Genomic DNA, 19,644 nt, shown 5'->3' with positions numbered 1-19,644 from the left:
TTTATAGATTATGTCTAGAATTACAAGACAAGTAGAATATTTCAAATTAATATTACATTCACCTTTGTAGCCAGCACCATTAGTAGCCCAGTCATCTGCTTGGAGGCCATCTGACCTCGAGGTCATCACAATAATATGCTGCAAGTCACGCCATGTAAGTTTAGAGCTACAAAAACATTTTGTAAATAGAGGTGAAAGATAAAATCATAAATTATTGTTGAAACTATCTTTTATGTATATACTGTATTTGTTATATATTTTTGAAAATAATTTCAAGAAAAAAAAAATTCCAGACTTTCCAGATTATTTGTTGCAAATACAAGACAATAATAATAATACATTAGCAATAATAATTTACTGTAATAATAACAATAATAATAGTAATATTAATACATTTATAATGCAGCAATTTTACGATACAATTTTATTGTTGTTAATGCAACATGGTATAAATGAAAGATTGATGATTGATATGGTAATTATAAGCAGAAAGAAATATTATTAAAATATTCAAAGTCACAGAAAAAAAGCAAGTACAGGTAAATATCATTTTTTAATTGTTGCTAGGCATGTAAGATCACTTACTTTGCTTCCAATGCCAGGGCACAGATACCTGCTGCTAGTGGGGCTGATGCCGATGTTCCACTGTGCTGCTCTGTGCATTTTTTATTCAGATCTGTTGTAATCTACAATTGTACATAAATTGATACATATAAATTCATAAATATTTCACATGCATGTAAACTGTACTACAGTTACTTGAGGCTTCAAGCACTATTTTGTTTTATACAATTATAGAAAAAAATTAATAATAAATAACAACTCTGCATATAAATAAATATAATGTACATTAGAAGAGGAAGAGGAAGAGAAAAATCATGACATATTCTAAAAAAAAAATACATATACACGCAAAAAAGTACAAACCACTTCTTTTTCTGCTCCGCTACCACTACTGTATGTTGTGGCGAGAGTCGAAGCACATTTTTCCGAGTACCATGGCACTGTCCCTTTTTCTGATACACTACTAATTGACAGTGTGTAAACAGTGTTCGTATAGCCATCGCAGCTGCAGCTATCATGTGATCGACCACCATTGCCTGATGCCCACACAAAGATGGAGCCGAGGCCATTTCTTCCCTGAAACATGAATCAGAACATAATAATATATTTATTTATTTCCTCAAAAAAAGGCAGCTGGCGAAACGAAGGAGAATATGGTTCCTACAGATTTGGCAGCCCCAAATTTCAAAGAAAATTAACAAACAGCATTTATTCAAACACAGCAAAAACACCCCGCAAAAGTAAACATTTTATGCATGGGTTGATTTAAATATGAAAATATAAACAATTATCTATTAATTATTATTATTATTTATTTTGATTATTTTTTATTATTTTTATGTGTATTTCAAACTAGCGCCGATGTTATGGCTGCAGGTTGCAGCGCCCCTGCCTAAACCGCACAGCCATCCAAATCGCCACAAGTACAAGTTGCCATATATAAGTATGTTAGGGTCCTTTTTGACTTTAAACTTTTTTTTATTTGAAAGCTAATAACTTATTTTAATATAAAATTAAGCAGTGGCTTTTAGCCTTTATTACACTTAATAATAGAAAAAATGTTAATGTTTCCTTAGAAATGAATTTAAAATATAAGACATACACCATTTCGCTAAATTTGAAATGTAAATTTCCAATAACCTGGCAACTACCACTCCACATAATTACCAGTGTGTGTCCAGTGTTCTACTAGCTAGCTGCTTAAGTTAGGCTAGGCCACTGGATGTCCCCCAGTGAAATGTTGCGAGACGTTGGCAGCACTATTTCAAAACAGACTTGATAAAATGGTGTATATATTGATTACTTTACAGAAACATTTTAGAATTTATAAACCTTCATTATTATAATTTCTGTTGCTGCTAACTTTCCGGTTGCAATATCATACAATTGCTATGTATTTCTTTTTATTAATAAATGTGCAACTACTAACTTTCTGTATGCCATCTTTAAATGCCTTCTTTGCAAGTGGGCCTGGACCATCAACAGTCTTCCCATCATCATCTGGCCCCCAACTTGAGCTGTAGATGTCGACATGTTGAGGGGCATGGCTCAGAGATCGGGCCTCCACAACATCCGTAACCTGACCATCCAACATACGGACACCTGATAAAGTTTATGAAAACATGGCATTAGTCTTTATCTGATATTAATTTCAAAAAATTTTTTTAGGTAAACAATTGCGAAAAAAGTGAAATTATAAGAGTTTAGAAGCTACAGTATATTACAAAATGAGAACACATGAACAAAACATTAGTTACACTGACCTAGACTTGCCACAAGTCTCTTATTTTTTATTATTTTTCTCATTCTAGACAGCGCCAAAAACGAGAAAGTTAATTTAGAGACGGAATAAACGACTTGTAAAACACTGAATGCAGGCATCAGGATGCCAAAAGAATTACGTAATCTTATATTTCGTATTTGGATAAATGGGCGGACCGAAATAAACAATTTCAACCAATCAAATGTTCACATTTTTGGAGCCACGAAACTGAGTCACTCGCGTCGACTAGTTAAGCATGACTAAAAATAGTCCTCCCTAATAAAACGGGCCTAAAATATTTAGAATAATTTAATAATTTAAGACTAATTTTGGCAATGGCAAAAAAAAATTAAGCTTAGACTAGATGGCATACCATACAAATACAACAAAACTTTAACTTTTCAGGAGGATGGCTCAGGCCTCTGGAGTCAGAAGTAGTATTCTCTAGCCTAGTAGAGGATTTTTAAGTTCTGACTTACAGAGGCCTACCTTTTTAACAATATTCTACCCTAAAGGCCTAAATCTGTGTAGCAGCTAACGGTGAGCAAGGTTCTGTAAGTATAGCCTACTACGGTTATCAGTCCATAGTCATTCTTAGCAGGCCAGAACTATATACTAAATGTTTTAATTCAAGTAGGTAGGCAGAAGGGAGCTGGTTAGCTTGTCCTAGTCGAGACATCCGCATCTTCAATTTTGAAAATTTACCAAGATTAATTAATATGCATGAAGTAAGCCAATCACGTGGTTTACAAAATCAGTCATGCATACAATATCCCACATCGAATTTGATGTGGGAAATCGTACGCATGGATCGTTTGCCCAGGCCCTAATCCGAAAAAAAAAAAGAAATCGAGTATGGGACGCCAATTAAAATAGGTATGGAGCGCACTAAGTGCAATAAAGAGTGAGTAACCCAAAATTAGGGCCTGAAACCCAGGCTAACACTGACCTTGCATCACCACTAAGTTATCATAAAATTTTTAAATTATAATACAAAAAATATGATAGCTTGGTTTTCTATAATACAAATTTTAAATTTACAAAAATTAACTTTTAATAAATTCACTTTCATACATTCATTCAACTCATCATAATCTCAATAATTAAGTATTTGTTTTATTATTAATGCTTATTCAGTACAGATAATTTAAATAATTATTGCTTTCTATTGTTCATTTAACACAGGGATATTGTGCAATTGATCATGTTTTTTTGCAATGTATTTGAGGCAGGAAGACAAGCTATGCACAGATTGCCTTATCTTGCGACAATCACAACAGTTACATCCTAGATTAGTTATTCATGTCTATGTAAAATAAACAAATATATTAATACTTTCCTTTGTTTTTTTAAACACAGGAATATTGTGCAATTAAACACCTTTTTGTGCAATGTATTTGAGAATACAGAGAGATTGTCTTATCTTGTGACATTCAGCGAAGCTACAGTACATCCTTAATAAATATGCTGATAGCATTATAATATTCCTTAAATAGCACATACCTCCTATACCAGCATTGTATGCGACCCCTACACTGCATATACCATTATTTGCAATGGCTGCTACTTCCCCGGCACAGCGTGTTCCATGCCTAATAAATTTGAATTAAAAAACAGTAAGTGGCCATCCCACATTATAAGATATTGATTTTAGTGAGCTTGATGAAAATCCTTTGCAAAGAGATCTTTTAATCTGATGTTTTTTTTAATATATTCTAATAAATAAATATGAATAAAAGAGTCTCTATTTGCTGAACAAGGTCATGTTTGATTTATGGATATTTAAGTGTATACAGTCCATAAGGCCAAGGCCCATATTATGTTTATTCAAAACATATTGTCTCAACATCCAATGTCTACGAAACAAAACTTGGCCCCTGGTGAGTATTCCATAATGGTGCAGCTATTTATCGGCACATTAATAGCTGTTACTAGATATTAACCCACTTAAATCACAGACACAGAAAATGAGCCTATGGACACTAAAGTGACCAGTCTCAAACTCGAACCCCCTCAAGCTTTCGAATCAAAGCACAAAGATTTGCCACTGTGCCACATTAGTACGTTAATTTAAATACTGTAAAATAATCTATTAATCAAGCAATCAATCAACAATAGGTTTCATTTCTCCCTTTTAAAAAATGTTATTTCATTGCAACTTGAACATTTATGTAGTGTTACAGTAAATATAATATTACAGTTCATCAATATATTGTTGTATTCAGATATTTAAAAAGAGTTACAGAAAATTTCCCAATGAAAAAAGTAAATATATTACAGTATATATTTTCTGTAATTCTTCTGGAATCTGTTTGCAATTTTGACATATTATTCATTCCTGATGATGATCTAATAAAAGGTCGAAATATTGAATTACAATGATGAGTCTTACTTTATTTGTTTTATATTTACTTTATATGTTTTATACTAAGTTATCTAAAAATTATCAGTGGACCTACAGGTTGTTGCATTCATACTATTAAGATTAATAAAGATGTATGAAAATATATATACTATATATGCAAATGAACCACATAATGAATATTCAAATAAAGAATTATATTGTACCTGTTTAAATAGCTAATGTTGTAACACTCTAAAAATTATAGAATGTTTAATCTTATCTAATGTTTATGTTTATGAGGGTAAACAATATTTATTAATTATAAATACATATAAGGTTTATAAAGTGAACATCTTAACCAGAAAGTTATACCACTCCACCCCACACCTAAATTCCATCAATGTGAGTAAGAATCTGTGCCAACCTGTTGACATTGTTAGCTGTCTTTCGTGGATCTGGGAAATCGTCATGATCATTCAAATCCGTACTAGCTTTTGCATCCTTTGGAACGTTGTGCAAATGCAAAGGAAAAATACAATGGAATAAAAGACCCATATTGACTACCTTTAGAAACCAGTCAGCAAGGAAAATATACAAATACTCAGCAACAAAACAACACTACAGTCATGCATAAATGCTGTGATACGACATTACTAGCATGCTGCTCAATATAATGCAGAAAGCATAACATTTCGACAACTAAATAACTGCAACAGCCTAAATTACATTTGAATGTAAGGTACTCTATGACCATTACCACCGAATTATCCATTTTTATGTTATTACTGTATTATTATTACTAATTTCTACATTATTTTTTAATGTCTATTATTAGTAGTTATTAAAACTATTAATATTTTTATAATGAACAATTACTATTGTACAATATTATATTTCCCTTATCCATAGATAGTTTTGATATTTTTTTTAAAACCAATCTCAACCTTTAAATGATAGAAGTAAATTTTAAAAAATACAAGATGAATGTGATGTCAGACCTGTTCTCATTGGACGGATTGTACCTAGGGGTTGGATCCGAATCCTCACCATTTACATCATAGCTTGCTACTTGATCCTATATAACACACATAGCAAATGAACATCTATACAATATAACATAGGACAAATTGAATTGAAAGCAATTGAATACAATCATGCTAAACAAAGCAACAGACACTCCAATACCGTATTTATTCAAATACACATGCCAGGGCTTTGATTGTTGAGAAGGGTTTTTCGAGGGTCGTATATTCAAGGGAGGCATTTAATCAAAGGAGGCGCTTTTTTTTTTTTTTTTTTTTTTTTTGGTGTAAAATAGAAAGTGCTGTATATACTCAAATAAACGCCCTTCATTTCAAAGTAAATGTTAGCGCCAAAATGTGTTATACATGATCATAAAGACTTATTGATCCCAACCACTTTTAGAAAAATGTAATTCTACTGGAGTAGAATATTAATAGAATGTGTTGAGAATGATGTTGCTTTCATTAGTTTTGTTTACAGTCATTTAGGAGGGAGGGGGGCGCATACATTTATTCAAAGAAACAATAACATCCCGGTGCATTTATTCGAGGGAAGCATTTATTCCAAATGAGCATCTGGGGGAAGGGGGAGCGTATTCACAGTTGGGCATTTATTCAAATAAATACGGTAATGCATCTATATAGTAAATAAAATAATAGGGCACAATTAAATAACGACCATATACAGTACACATTTTAGCATGCTGTTGTATCCAAAATATAGCAAATCAACATCTACTGTATATAACAAATAGTAACTCAGAAGAATCATATTAGGCCAAAAAAATCTGAGTTGCCCAAGACCAAATGACATATAATCTTGAAAAACTAGGGTTGACTTTTTTTAATAAACCCCAGAATTATGCCTAGATATAGTAAATAAAATCTAGATTTGGGCAACAAAACCATTTTTAGGCCTAATAGTTCACAAGTTAATTCATGAATAAAATGCTTGAGCAACTACAGAAAAATCGAAACATTATTACATTTTTTTTAAATTTAAAAATACAAATTAAATAAATATATATTATAAAAAAATATATTTTAACAAATATGTTAACATCAAAGATATACATGTGATAAAATCTGAAAATTGTAAAACATTTATAATAAACAGTTAAATTTTTTTTTTTCTAAATCAATTTCAGACATCTCCCACATCCCACACACTCCCTCCCACATCTCTTATACACATCTAGATGTGTATAAGAGCCCCGAGATATTTATGTAAATTGTTTTTCCAGAGAACTATTGAGCTAATTATATGTCACTCAGTGTACAAACGTTTGGTGTCAGTGGCACATTATAATAATTTTCATGATAATAGGAGAACTAAAAAAAATTGTTTACAGGTCTGATCCAAATATTGAATTCTTCACTTTTAAAAACACTTCTTTCATTTAAAAATTAGCTATTCAGTATTTTAATTGAACACTAAATATTTCTTCAGACTTTATCACAGATAAAATACCTATAAAATCAGACTTCTGAGCTGAAATATGAATATTTGGTTTTGCATTTCTGGGAATAAAATATATTACTGCTATGATTACATGCATCTCCCGAAGGCAGTATTAACAGTCAGTTGATGTGCAAACCCGCAACAGGCTCGTAACAAAACAAGATTAAGTGGCAGTATGACATGATCCAGTTGTGTTAATTCAACCAGAAAATGGAAATGTGCATCAAAAATTTTGATGTTTATAAACCATTTTGAGTAAAGTACTCTTGCAGAATAAACTGCATCCTAAAATTTTTTTGAAGTATTAAGCGAACAAACAGTATAAAATATTCTTACAAGCATATTTAATGTTGGTTGTATATTTATATGACTGATTGTAAATTATGAATTTGATTATGATGAGGATAATAATAATAATAATAACACCAACAATAATTATTATAATAATAATACTGAAATATATTATCCTGAAAAATATTGAAAATAAGGCTTTCTATTATATTAATATTATAGAATGTATTACACTCAAAAGTCAAACTATGTTTAAATAATTGATATGGAGGTAATGATAACCTGTTTAACAAGAAGAAATATAAAATAGTATTAACATTATAATAATAAAAGTAATACATAATTTTATTCATAATTCGTGGAATTCTTAGTAATAGCATAGTACTACAATAATGATTATAATAATAATAATAATAATAATAATAAAAACATATTAACAATACTAATAAATAATCCATAATTATAACTATTAATTGCTACAGTAAGTACCATCTATTTGTAATAATAATATCAGTATTATCTTTGAAACAAACTTACATAGTTCATGGAAAGATCAGGATGCATTCGTTCAATACCATCGTCTAAAATGGTCACCACTACACCGTCTCCGGTATAGCCTCTACTCCAGGCCTGTAGGACATTCATGTCAAGACCACTTGCTCGATGCTAGAGCAGAAAGTAAATTCCATAACAAAATAAAAGTGTATTTGACCCAAGGCCTAATATACCACTGTGCAGTACAATTATCACTAGTTTTTAATGTTTAGATTATGATTTTTTATTATAGTTATGTGCTTTCAACTTCAAAACATGAGATGAGATAAAGTTCATACAGTGTCAAAATTACACAATAATGTAATATAAAAAAGGATTTTAAAATGTCTCAATTTCACAATAATTTTCAAGATCAATTTAGTTAAAAAATTTTTTTTTTTATTTAAAAAAAAAATTACACATCATACATTACATACCAAGTACCAGAGCTTAGGCCACTTGGGGTCATTGAACCCTGGTTCGGTTTCATAACCCCGTTTCTTACGAACTAGTATTTCTTGTTGAGCTATCCACTTCACCTAAAAATAACCATTTTAAAGTAACATTAAAAAAACATTTAAAAAAAACATTTACATGATAATTATTTTTATTTGATAAAATTGTATAATACTATCATATTAATACAACATACAATAAGAACAACTCAAATGTCATTTAGCATAATATGTTAAAGGATGTTACTATATTCATAATTCATGTACTGTATTATTTTCTTAAAAACAGTGCTTACTGTAGTTGACAAAAATAGGAATAGCTTCCTGAACCTTTAAACCTACCACAACAAACAAGTTAGCAATGAAAATAACAATTCAATATAAAAAAGTTCTCGTAATCTCAAAAGCTCCAATAAGGGCAGTATAATAGAGGCAGTAGAATATATTAAAACATGCTTAAATCATGGAGAAAATATCCTCCATGCTTAAACACTGTACACAGTGGCGTAAGTTATTAACAATACACAATTGGGTTTTCGCCACGAGTTCATATGGAACTGTCGCAAGGATGGCACGTGTCATTCATACGTATGAAAATGGTATTGGTAGTAATGTACAGTACTTGCTGAAACCCTTGAAAAATGCAGTCAATCAGCAATAAAGCACACAATCTGCAGGGTACTACTAGAACTCCTCATCAGAGAAATAACAATGCCATGCTGTCGTAGGCCAATGCACATTTCCTTTTTCTGCCTCATTATACCCGTACATTGCATTTCTGTACCTCATCATCATTATTTATGTGCTTGGAAGAATTTCATCTAGTCATTAGATGAATATACTGTGAAAGATTCATTAACTTTTTTTTTTCTTCTTAGGTTTTTTTACTTTCATGTAAGTTTCAAAAAACCTTTGAAGTCTATACATTAAAGAACCTTTCACAGTATTTTTTTATGTGGTTTAATATGTAGATAACTTATTTTGGTGTGGTTCATTTCATTAAGTATTTCCTGGTATTAATTTGCCTTTTTATTTTCTGTTTATACTTCCTTAAATTAAAGTTTATCCAAGGAATGGTAAACTTTTTTTCACAAATTGTGTTTTACATGTATTTAGTTTGAACAGGGAGACTGTTCTCAATTCTTTCTAATCTTACCGTCCTTTTTTGTGCTGTTTAGATTTTGCTGGGTTTTAACAATTTTGATTTTTATAGTTTACTGTAAATGCACCATTGATGTGATGTGTGCCATTTATAAAACAATTTTCATGCAAATATGTAAATGTAAACGTAACCCATGTACAGTTTAACCCATAGTAGTACAGTAATTAAAATATTTCTCCTACCGCTCTGAATACAGAGAAAAAGGAAGTTGCTGTGGTAAGCATAAATAAAAGGTATTACCAGTAAGTTGTTATTCAACATACAGTATCCTAGTTAATTCTAGACACCCAGATATGCTTACTTTTCACCATAATTAACACTGCAATCTTCATCTTCCCTTGTTTATGGACTACTCTACCTGATCATCTTAAGTATGAGTTAATTGGTGACTCATTGTGTCATTTTTGTCTTCTCTATGTTCTAATCTTCTTAATTCTACTTAATTTGAATTATTGACTTTTTTTTCCCCCTTTTGGACTGACGATTTGGTTTTTCTGTTCTGTTTTCTTATATGTTTAATATTGTAAATATGATGAAATCTTAAATAGGCCTAATTTGTAATTTTCTATTATAATTTATTTAATTGTTTTATTTAATTATTTTAAGGGGTAGCTGGCTTATCTGATTTATAGCAATGTACTTTGCTTAAGCTACCCCAGCCCAGCATTTCAATTTTTTTTTTTTTTTTTTTTTTTACATTGTATATTATTGTCATTGTGTAACTGTAAATGTTCGTCGAATAAATAAATGAAATGATGAAATGAATAATAACCATAAACCTCTGCGGACTTGTTAATTGACCTTTAAATGTTAAAGGTTATAAATCTATATTGCACAAAATTATTTTAAAAATATAAGTGATGCTGCAATTAACAATCTTTTAATATACCTTTATGAAAAATTAGACAAGATTTGTTTAATACCTTGTTTAATAGTGAACTTATTTTTTTAAAGACCGTCAGAGGGCAGAAAAGAAATAAAAATTCAATTTTGTTTTCTTATTTTCAGCAAAATGACAAAAAAAATGAAATGTTATTGATGGTAAACAGTGTAGTAAATGATAATAACTTGAAACATTTATTAAACCAATAGTATATAAATACTGACTGCTCATGAGGGGAATGGTGAAATGTATTGCCCCGAGGTGATGTGGAGGCTGTAGCCTACTGTATCTCCAGGTGAATGTATCATTCACCTGATGAAGATCACTGCATGGTCGAAAGCTTGTGGAAAAATAAATTTGTTAGTCTGCATCTTTTTATAAGTCATATGTTTTAAAGAATGGCGATATTGATATTTTTTTTAAATATCCTTGTTATGCTTAAAAATGCAATAATATTTATATTTTTAATTCTACATATATATTTATATTGTTATATTTTAATCATCATGTCCGTGACAATTTATCGCTGTTGGTGTGGAAACAATTATAACAAATAAAATCAATAAAATCAAAGTTCTACTGTATGACAGTGCCACAAATTCCTTTCCATATAATTACCTAATATCTCACAGAATAGTAATAAAAGTATAGTACTCATCAAAAATGCATATATCTAGTTGAGGTCTCATGATATAGATGACTAATGCATGCACTTAAATGATAACATGTTATGTGTATGCATTTAAGAGATGACATGTTATGTGATGACATGTTATGTGTATGCACTTAAGAGATGGCACGTTGTGCATTGTATGCACTTTGGTGATGGCATCAATGATGAGTCACCAAGGAATTATTTTGGTATGTTTTTAACAGTTTTAGTAAAAAATGTATGATGCATAGCAGAGTCATTCCACACAAAATCACCCAGTTTCCATGACTTAACCCTGGTGACCATTTTAAATTTCACTGAAAATTTAAGCAAAACACAAAAAGGATGTGCTGAAAAGTTTCAACAGAATATCCCAAAGGGATTGATATTTATGGCTTTTCCAATTTTATGTGTCATGCCTCTTTTCCATTCTGCAAAATATCAAAATGATTTTGACTGTTTTTAAAAGGCCATAATTTCATTTCTAAACATGATAGAAAGCTGAAAATTGCTACCACTGTCTAAGCTTTACTCTCACTTTCAGGATCTGGCATCAGAATGGAGGTATTAAAAATATATATTAGAAAAATCAAATTCATATCTTTTGAATGGAACCAATATTTTACCTGCACCAGACCTATTGAATTGGAAGAATCTCAGTGTTGTTTTTTGATAACTTATTGTACATTTACATACTGGTATGTAAATTTACATCCTTAAAGGCATCAATTGTTTAAGTATGCAATTTTATTTATTATTCAAGTGTTTGCCTGTAATTTACTACTTTCACTTTTAAACTCTAAAAAATTCTGATTAGTGGTTATATGCCAAAGGTCAACTGAGTACATGGAATGTAATGATTCAACATCTGACAGTAATATGAAATGGAAGAAATAACTGACTTTAAATAGAGCTCAACATGATTTAAATAATCCAAGAGTTTTGATAGTGTTTGCAAATTGTAGTTGGTTTTTGATGAAGCCCAGAATTCAACAGGACAAAATTGCAAGATACTGTATCTTGCAAAGTTTTACGCTGCCTGCATTATTTGTTACAGGAATGTTGTTGTAAACTGCATGTTTTTGTAAACTGTGCAAGAACTTTTTATACAATTTTAATAAACATGAAGTTTAAATGAATTTATAACTTAATAAGAAAATATTACTTTAGGCCAATACTGATACATAAGTACATACAATACACAGTACGCTTTTGATTTAAATATGTCCAGTGGTCAAGATACAAGGACCCGACAATTTTCAAGCTGCAGCTGTTTCAAATCCTATTCTGTAGATGGTCATAAATTTGGAGATGAAAAATTCACAGGAAAGGATATATAAGGGGAAGAAAATTTCGGAGCCATTTCGAGCCACTTATTCCCAGACTCAAAACCCCGACCTTACGATTAAAAGTCCCAACAGCGACAAACCATCCACATCGCCTTGCTCAAAATTTTCCAAAATTTGTTTCAAAATCCATAAATCTCTTCTTGTAAAGTTTGCAAGTTGAGTAAAAAATCCTTACACATTTTTCCTACTGTGCTGGCTGCCATTGCAAATGGTGCAAGATATTTCTTGCACAGTTGCAAACTGTACAAACGCTTGAACCAAGGACTTATAACTGTCACCAGGATAGTAAGCTGGCTGGTTTAAGCCGTCTAACTTGAATTAGCCTTATGTGTGGTATTGTTATGCTAATGAGCCAGATAAGCACAGACTGCACATGCTCAGAAAAACAAAACTTTCCTTAGCCACACTGCATATCGGCTAGGTGTACAGCTAGGCCTAGTCGAGAATTACGGTACGGTAAAACAATGCAAAATAAGGGTACTAATTTCACTTGGCATGCAAATCAATCATACTTACACACTTAAAAACAAACTAATCTACCAATAAAATCACCTGCTAGTTAAGATATAAGGCAAGTATTTTCACAAATTTGATTTTAAATTGATGTGATTTTGTTTTGTAGTATTACAAATCACATAGCCCATAGCTTGGGCCCAGGCCTAGGCCATGTCTAACCGCTTATAAAAATGCAGAAAAAAGACCCAAAACAGATTAGAATGCCTAGCTGTAAGGCTAGCCGATATGCAGTGTGGCCAAAGAATATAGATACCTGTAGATCTATATATATTCTTTGGTGTGCCTAAGAAAAGTTTTGGTTTTTCTGAGCATGTGTAGATTGTGTTTATCTGGCTCATTAGCATAACAATACCACACATAAGGCTAATTCAAGTCAGATGACTATAACCAGCCAGCTTCCTATCCTGGTTTTAAACAGTTATAAGTCCTTGTTTAAACTGTGCATGAATTAGTATAATAGTTGTACCGAGATGAATAACATCTCTGACATGTCATGCTTGTTCTGATTAATGGATATGTGCCCAAATGCCACTCAGCCGTTGATGTTAAGAAGATATAAATGATCTTCAGAATGACTCAACTGCAGAACGTGAAAAATTTCGTACAAATTCTCACATAATAAATATGGTATGTTTAACGACTTGAAACTATCAAAGCTGTCGTTAAAGAGGTGACAAACGTACATCTACTGAATTCAGATAAACTACATTACATTCCTTCATAAGACTACAGTAAATTTTTAGGACTTAAAAAAATATTTCAGCACAAAAAAATCTCATTAATTCACAGCAGCCGAAGTATAGTCTGATTATTCAAGATAATCCACTGAATAAACTTTCTTATCTAAAAGCTAGGGTCTAGAGGGAAAAAAATTGATACATGTTGTACAACTGATTTTTCAAAGACACAAAAAGCATACTTGATAAAAAACTCTGGCATGTTTAATGAGATACTGCACACATTTTTGAATATTTAAAAACTGGAGTGGAGTAAAGGGAGCGTATCCACCCTTTTTTTCCACTTTTCCCCCAAGTTTTTAAATATAGTATTCAAAAATCTGTACAGTATATCTCATTAAGATTTTTTTCCCTCCTGAGCCTGAAAAACTCAGCATTTTCATCTCCTGTTTGTCTAACACAGTTATTCAACACCATGTATTGTGTAACTAGGTCAATATTATTTTTTGTTAAACAACACTTAATTTGTAAGAGAATAATAAAACGAACTCTGAAGCATATGATAAAAGAAATTATGATTCAATATTTCACAATTAATCTGTTCATTTTCAGGAATTAATTCATGAATAAAACTACCGTACCCAGTTACTATTGATTATCTTCCATTCTTTAATAATATGTACTGTTACTAGTCGAATACTGTAGATTACATTACGAAAGCAAAAAGTGGCAATTCGAGACATCCTTGTTTCTTTTGGGTTTTTTTGTTTAGCTCTTTCGTTTACTATAGATGCCTTTTTTTTTTTATACTATAGAAACTGCATGTTACTCCACTTACCATTCACTTGATGAAGTTTATTGTATCAATATTTATCATTAATTAAATGGCTGTTATCACTGGCTACTATCAATGAATTGTAAGGAAATCGTATGCAACAGCAGGTATCTCTCTCACTGTTTCACTCACAAATAAATAATATTAAATTAATAAAACCATATGGAGGCACTCTTCCTATTGTTATGTTTTAATTATAATGCACAAATTCTACATCCCACATATTGTAGGGTGTTAAAATTGTGCATTCTTACAATGCAATTTATGCATAAATGTAATACCATCATTTTTATTATTTTTGTAAAATTTTAATATCTCAACGAACTATAAATACAGTATTATCAAAATCTGACATAAGATAGTAAGACCTGTCTCTTATACACATCTAGATGTGTATAAGAGACAGATACTGTACTCTGTATATGGAAGGAAGCTTGTGATAAGGAACTTTCGATTGCGGATTACTGTAGGACGTAGAACGTAATGACGTCACTAAAAGTCATCTGCACATGTTAAGTTCTCCTCGTCGCATGGATTCCAAGACACAATTTGGCCAAATCTACGCATGCTGAGAACGCAGGATGCCCGGCAGGACGGTCACGCATGAGTGATTCCGTTCTAGCATCGCGTCGTCGCACAAATCGAAAGCTCCCTAATAAACTCTCAACTAGTCTCAAAGTGCTTTTTGCTTTCTTACTGTTTATTATTGTTATATAATTATAAAAAAAACATACTTTTTCCAGTTGAATAAATATTGCCCAAAAAATACAAACCTGTGAATCTTGTGTTAATTTTTGTACATGATAATCATTACTTTTATGTAGTGAACGGCGTTCCCGCGGCCGACTGTCTACGAAATGAAAGTGATTTTCAATAATCTATGAAAGAAAAAATAAGAAAAATTAAATAAAATCAATTTCTTACATCTTCAACATTGTTAAAAAAATTGCCATTTTTTTTTCTACTACAACATTGTAGGCCTAATCCGTATAACTGGTTTTCTAGCTATCTTTTCTAAATTACAACCTTGCATATTGTGACCACTGATTAGCTGACTGAATGCTTTTCACAATGCAATACGGGTGCACTACTAATACAGTACAGTTAGTTAAACCAGGAAGTACTGGTACTACAGTAGACTAGTTAAAAAAACTTACAATACAGGCACTGTTTTAATTAAGCAGTGTATATTTATTTTTACCTTTTAAGTAGGTTTCACTACTTCAATGTAATTTTACATTTTCATTATTTCATGTTAATTTTAATTTATACAGAAATCAATTTATCAATGTAATTGCAGCAAAGACAAGCCAAACCAGTCACTCTTCGCAAAAATCGATTCTGAGTTATTAATGTAGTGTTAAAGAGTAAAATAAGAGCTATAAAATGGTAAGAAAATCGTTCAAATCCGACATTTCCTTCTGAAGTTACAAGCATTTAAGCATACAGCTGTTTAAAGAACAATATATGAGAAATCAGCCTTCAAAGTTTATGATTGTACAGTAGGCATTTCCCATGCAGAAACTATTAATCATTAAAAAGTGTTGTTTTAACATTGAAATTCGGAAAAATAACAGCACAGCATGATGTATAAATATATAAACCTTAGTTTAGTGAAATAAAATAGATTTTAAAAAATTTTACATTTAAACATGTTTTTGCTATTTTCTCTGAAACACAATTTGCGACGAGTGACTGGTTTGGTTTGTCTTTGCCAAAATTTTAGTTTCAGTTCAGTGTTTCACACAATGAACACAATATAAAAAAAAACATGAAATATGATAATCAAAATTTATTTCAGTATTCTGTATGTACAACAATATGTAAATCTACTTGCCCATGGGCCTCTTTCCAAGATGGGCTTCTTTTCGAGGCTAATTTTGCAAACTAAAGAGGGGGGTTTCAATTTCAGATGGGCTTCATCTTAAGATTAAGCCCACTGGGCTTATTCAAGATTTTACGGTATTACAGTGTACCTCCAGTACAGTTTGCACAGCTTCGCACCAAGACTGTATTATGTACAGCTCTCTATAGAAATGGCAGATTATAATTTATGAGTACAAATTCTATCTACCCACTGGCTCAACTCTAAATGATTATCCGACATTGAACTAGACTTTGATACTGAAATTACTATATTATTGGTCAAGTCAACCACAGTCAAAGGGCATACATTTTTTATACGAGTTGTAATAATAAATTGTTATTGCAGATGGTTTGATTCCTAACACCTTAGAGTTTATTTATTGTATCAATATTTATCATTAATTAAATGGCTGTTATCACTGGCTACTATCAATGAATTGTAAGGAAATCGTATGCAACAGCAGGTATCTCTCTCACTGTTTCACTCACAAATAAATAATATTAAATTAATAAAACCATATGGAGGCACTCTTCCTATTCAAATGTTTTAATTATAATGCACAAATTCTACATCCCACATATTGTAGGGTGTTAAAATTGTGCATTCTTACAATGCAATTTATGCATAAATGTAATACCATCATTTTTATTATTTTTGTAAAATTTTAATATCTCAACGAACTATAAATACAGTATTATCAAAATCTGACATAAGATAGTAAGACAATATAAGATGAGATAGAACTTTTTTGGAGTTTGTTTCATACTATCTTATGACGTATGTCAAACCACAGATTTGTTATTGTAATCTACTTTAACGAATGTGCCATTTTAGATGTGTATAAGAGACAGGTGCATGAATTAGTATAATAGTTGTACCGAGATGAATAACATCTCTGACATGTCATGCTTGTTCTGATTAATGGATATGTGCCCAAATGCCACTCAGCCGTTGATGTTAAGAAGATATAAATGATCTTCAGAATGACTCAACTGCAGAACGTGAAAAATTTCGTACAAATTCTCACATAATTATTGAAGGATTCTGGTCATATATCAAAACAGAAGTGTTCACAATTTTTTTGATTTAGTTAGCTATTCTGAAACAATCATTTCAAAAGCATTTGGAAAGACCCAGGCTGAATAACAGTACAGTACAGTAATAGAATGGCCTGGACATGGTATATTCCCATGCAAAAAAAATAGAAAATCTATTCATGCATTTTAAAAATAAGGTCTGATTTTTAAAGAAATTTTGTGTACTATAATTTCCACCTGTGTACAGTATTTTAGTCTACATTTTGTCTCAATAAAATACAATTAATGAAGTGCACAAGGTTGGTTAAAATATGTACAATTATTTTTAATTTACTGCATAAACATTCTCAATTTCTTAATGCAAGGACAACCTACCTCTCCAAGATTGATGAAGCCATATTTTGCAGCAACAGAATTTGCCGTCTCAAGACCTCCATCAATATGAACTGCGTACTCATTCACAAACAAAACTGATTCACAAATGCAAGTCCAAAGTAGTAAACATAGTACAGGCCAAATGTATTCCATCATTGATACTGAAGAAATCGTAGGGGTGGGCTTACCACTAATGTTAATTTCTTTGGTTAAAATTTATAAATGTCAGTTTTCAGAAATATTATAGGTCTCGACCATAATTTTCTAAAACGTGTTGTGCATAGGCCTATTATATACAATGCAGGATAACAGTCTTTCTTTTTGTTGAGCTGGATACACTCACCCAAAGATTGCAAGCCAGCAGGGCCAACTACCAAATTCATTTACAAATAAAACCATACCATATTTCAAATCCAATGATGTACAATCAGAACATGTCGTTCACCGCCACTTAAGTGCACCCTCCTTCGTCGTTGTTGCTTGGCCCTGACTCTATCATTGGCACTAAGTAATAATAGTAAAATTTGTCTATTTTATTTTAAAAATCGATGCAAATCATATCCTGGTCGGTAACAAAAAAGCTTTATGATAAATACCGTCGTAACGATCGAGCATGTGATAGGCCACACTTGATCTGGTAAGTCGTGTTTAATGTGTAGTTGTTTAATAGAAGATAGTGTCTACCTGATTGAGTAGGCCGTGCAACGAGGACAGCTGGAATGCTGCTGCTCCGCAGGGTTGGTAGTAGCAAGCAGGCCTGGTAATAGGAGTAGGCTAGAAGAATAACAACAAGCCTAGTAGCCTAGTAAGCAACGTCCTCCTCTGTAACAACACCATCATACGGCATATATCATTATATGATTAACATCCTTAACTCTAGCCAAAAAATGTTAAATCAGACTATGAAAAAGAAGGAAAATGAGGAACAACCCACACAGACCCCAGAACCGAACACGGAAGAAGCACTTTTACCTAAACCTCAAATACTGGTATTTTAAAATGACGTCATTAATTTATAGGTTCTGTGCTTTACCATTTCTGTGTGGTTTGGAAAGTCTCAAAACAATCCGAAACGCGTTGACTTGTGCGACGCAAAGTTTGGCCGCCGAGAACAGTAATAATTATATGCTTATATGCCCATAGGCGTAGATCCCGGGGGGATGGGGGATACATCCCCCCAATATTTGACAAGGGGGGGATGGTCCATTGCATCATCCCCCTCCCAATATTTTGACTATGTATGGGATAAAATGGAGCTTCACACACTTCAAAAGACTGTCACAGAAATAATTTGCAATGTCTTATGCGCTTACAAAGATGAAAATTAGCATAATGTATTAATTTTGATAACAAATTTATTTTATCTGGTATCAATCTAAGCCCTGTGCTTGAAGCAAGCCACATTTTCACACAGAAGGGTGTGTACGACATCAGTAATTTTATGTCAATTCCAAGAATTTTCAATCATCCCCACCCCCAATAAAAAAATACGTTTCTACGCCACTGTATATGCCTATATTTCCCCAGCAACTGTTGATTTTCCTTTGTGATAAAATATTTATTTAGTTTTATTATATTTTTATTTTTATTTACAGTACCGGTACAGTGTATTATTCATTCATTCATTCACGTCACCAGGCATCATGCCATCATGCCATCCATCATCCATCCACTTATATCCAATCCATGATGTTTCAAAAAAAGGCTATATTATATTTTAACGCTTTACAATGTTTCCAGTTATTATATTTGTATTTATTATATTTGTAACTTTATTACAGTACAGCATAGTTACCAACCGTCTGGCATCGTGCGGGACGGTCCCGCATTTCAAAATGATTTTGGTTAAACACGCAT

General features: G+C 31.7%; 1 protein-coding gene across 3 annotated transcripts in view; it reads right to left on the bottom strand.

The window, feature by feature from the left end:
- The window catches only part of LOC117122576 (furin-like), a 30,706-nt gene extending 11,929 nt beyond the window's left edge, over positions 1-18,777 (bottom strand). For 2 of the 3 annotated variants that reach the window (XM_033268194.1, XM_033268196.1), the window contains exons 1-10: positions 17,788-18,777; positions 15,282-15,386; positions 8,417-8,518; positions 7,983-8,111; positions 5,669-5,745; positions 3,830-3,918; positions 1,994-2,166; positions 928-1,140; positions 586-686; positions 63-166 (exon numbers count right to left, since the gene is read on the bottom strand). In XM_033268194.1, coding sequence (XP_033124085.1) covers positions 63-166; positions 586-686; positions 928-1,140; positions 1,994-2,166; positions 3,830-3,918; positions 5,669-5,745; positions 7,983-8,111; positions 8,417-8,518; positions 15,282-15,386; positions 17,788-17,943 — 1,249 coding nt within the window. In that variant the 5' untranslated portion in view covers positions 17,944-18,777. The remainder of the gene's footprint in view (positions 1-62; positions 167-585; positions 687-927; positions 1,141-1,993; positions 2,167-3,829; positions 3,919-5,668; positions 5,746-7,982; positions 8,112-8,416; positions 8,519-15,281; positions 15,387-17,787) is intronic. The other variant, XM_033268195.1, reaches the window with a different exon arrangement.
- Positions 18,778-19,644: the final 867 nt, after the last annotated feature.

The sequence above is a fragment of the Anneissia japonica genome, unplaced genomic scaffold, assembly GCF_011630105.1.
Source record: "Anneissia japonica isolate Jap-2015-1 unplaced genomic scaffold, ASM1163010v1 scaffold1889_len2455224_cov183, whole genome shotgun sequence".
NCBI classification, from domain to species: domain Eukaryota; kingdom Metazoa; phylum Echinodermata; class Crinoidea; order Comatulida; family Comatulidae; genus Anneissia; species Anneissia japonica.
This window is presented reverse-complemented; position numbering and strand designations above follow the sequence as displayed.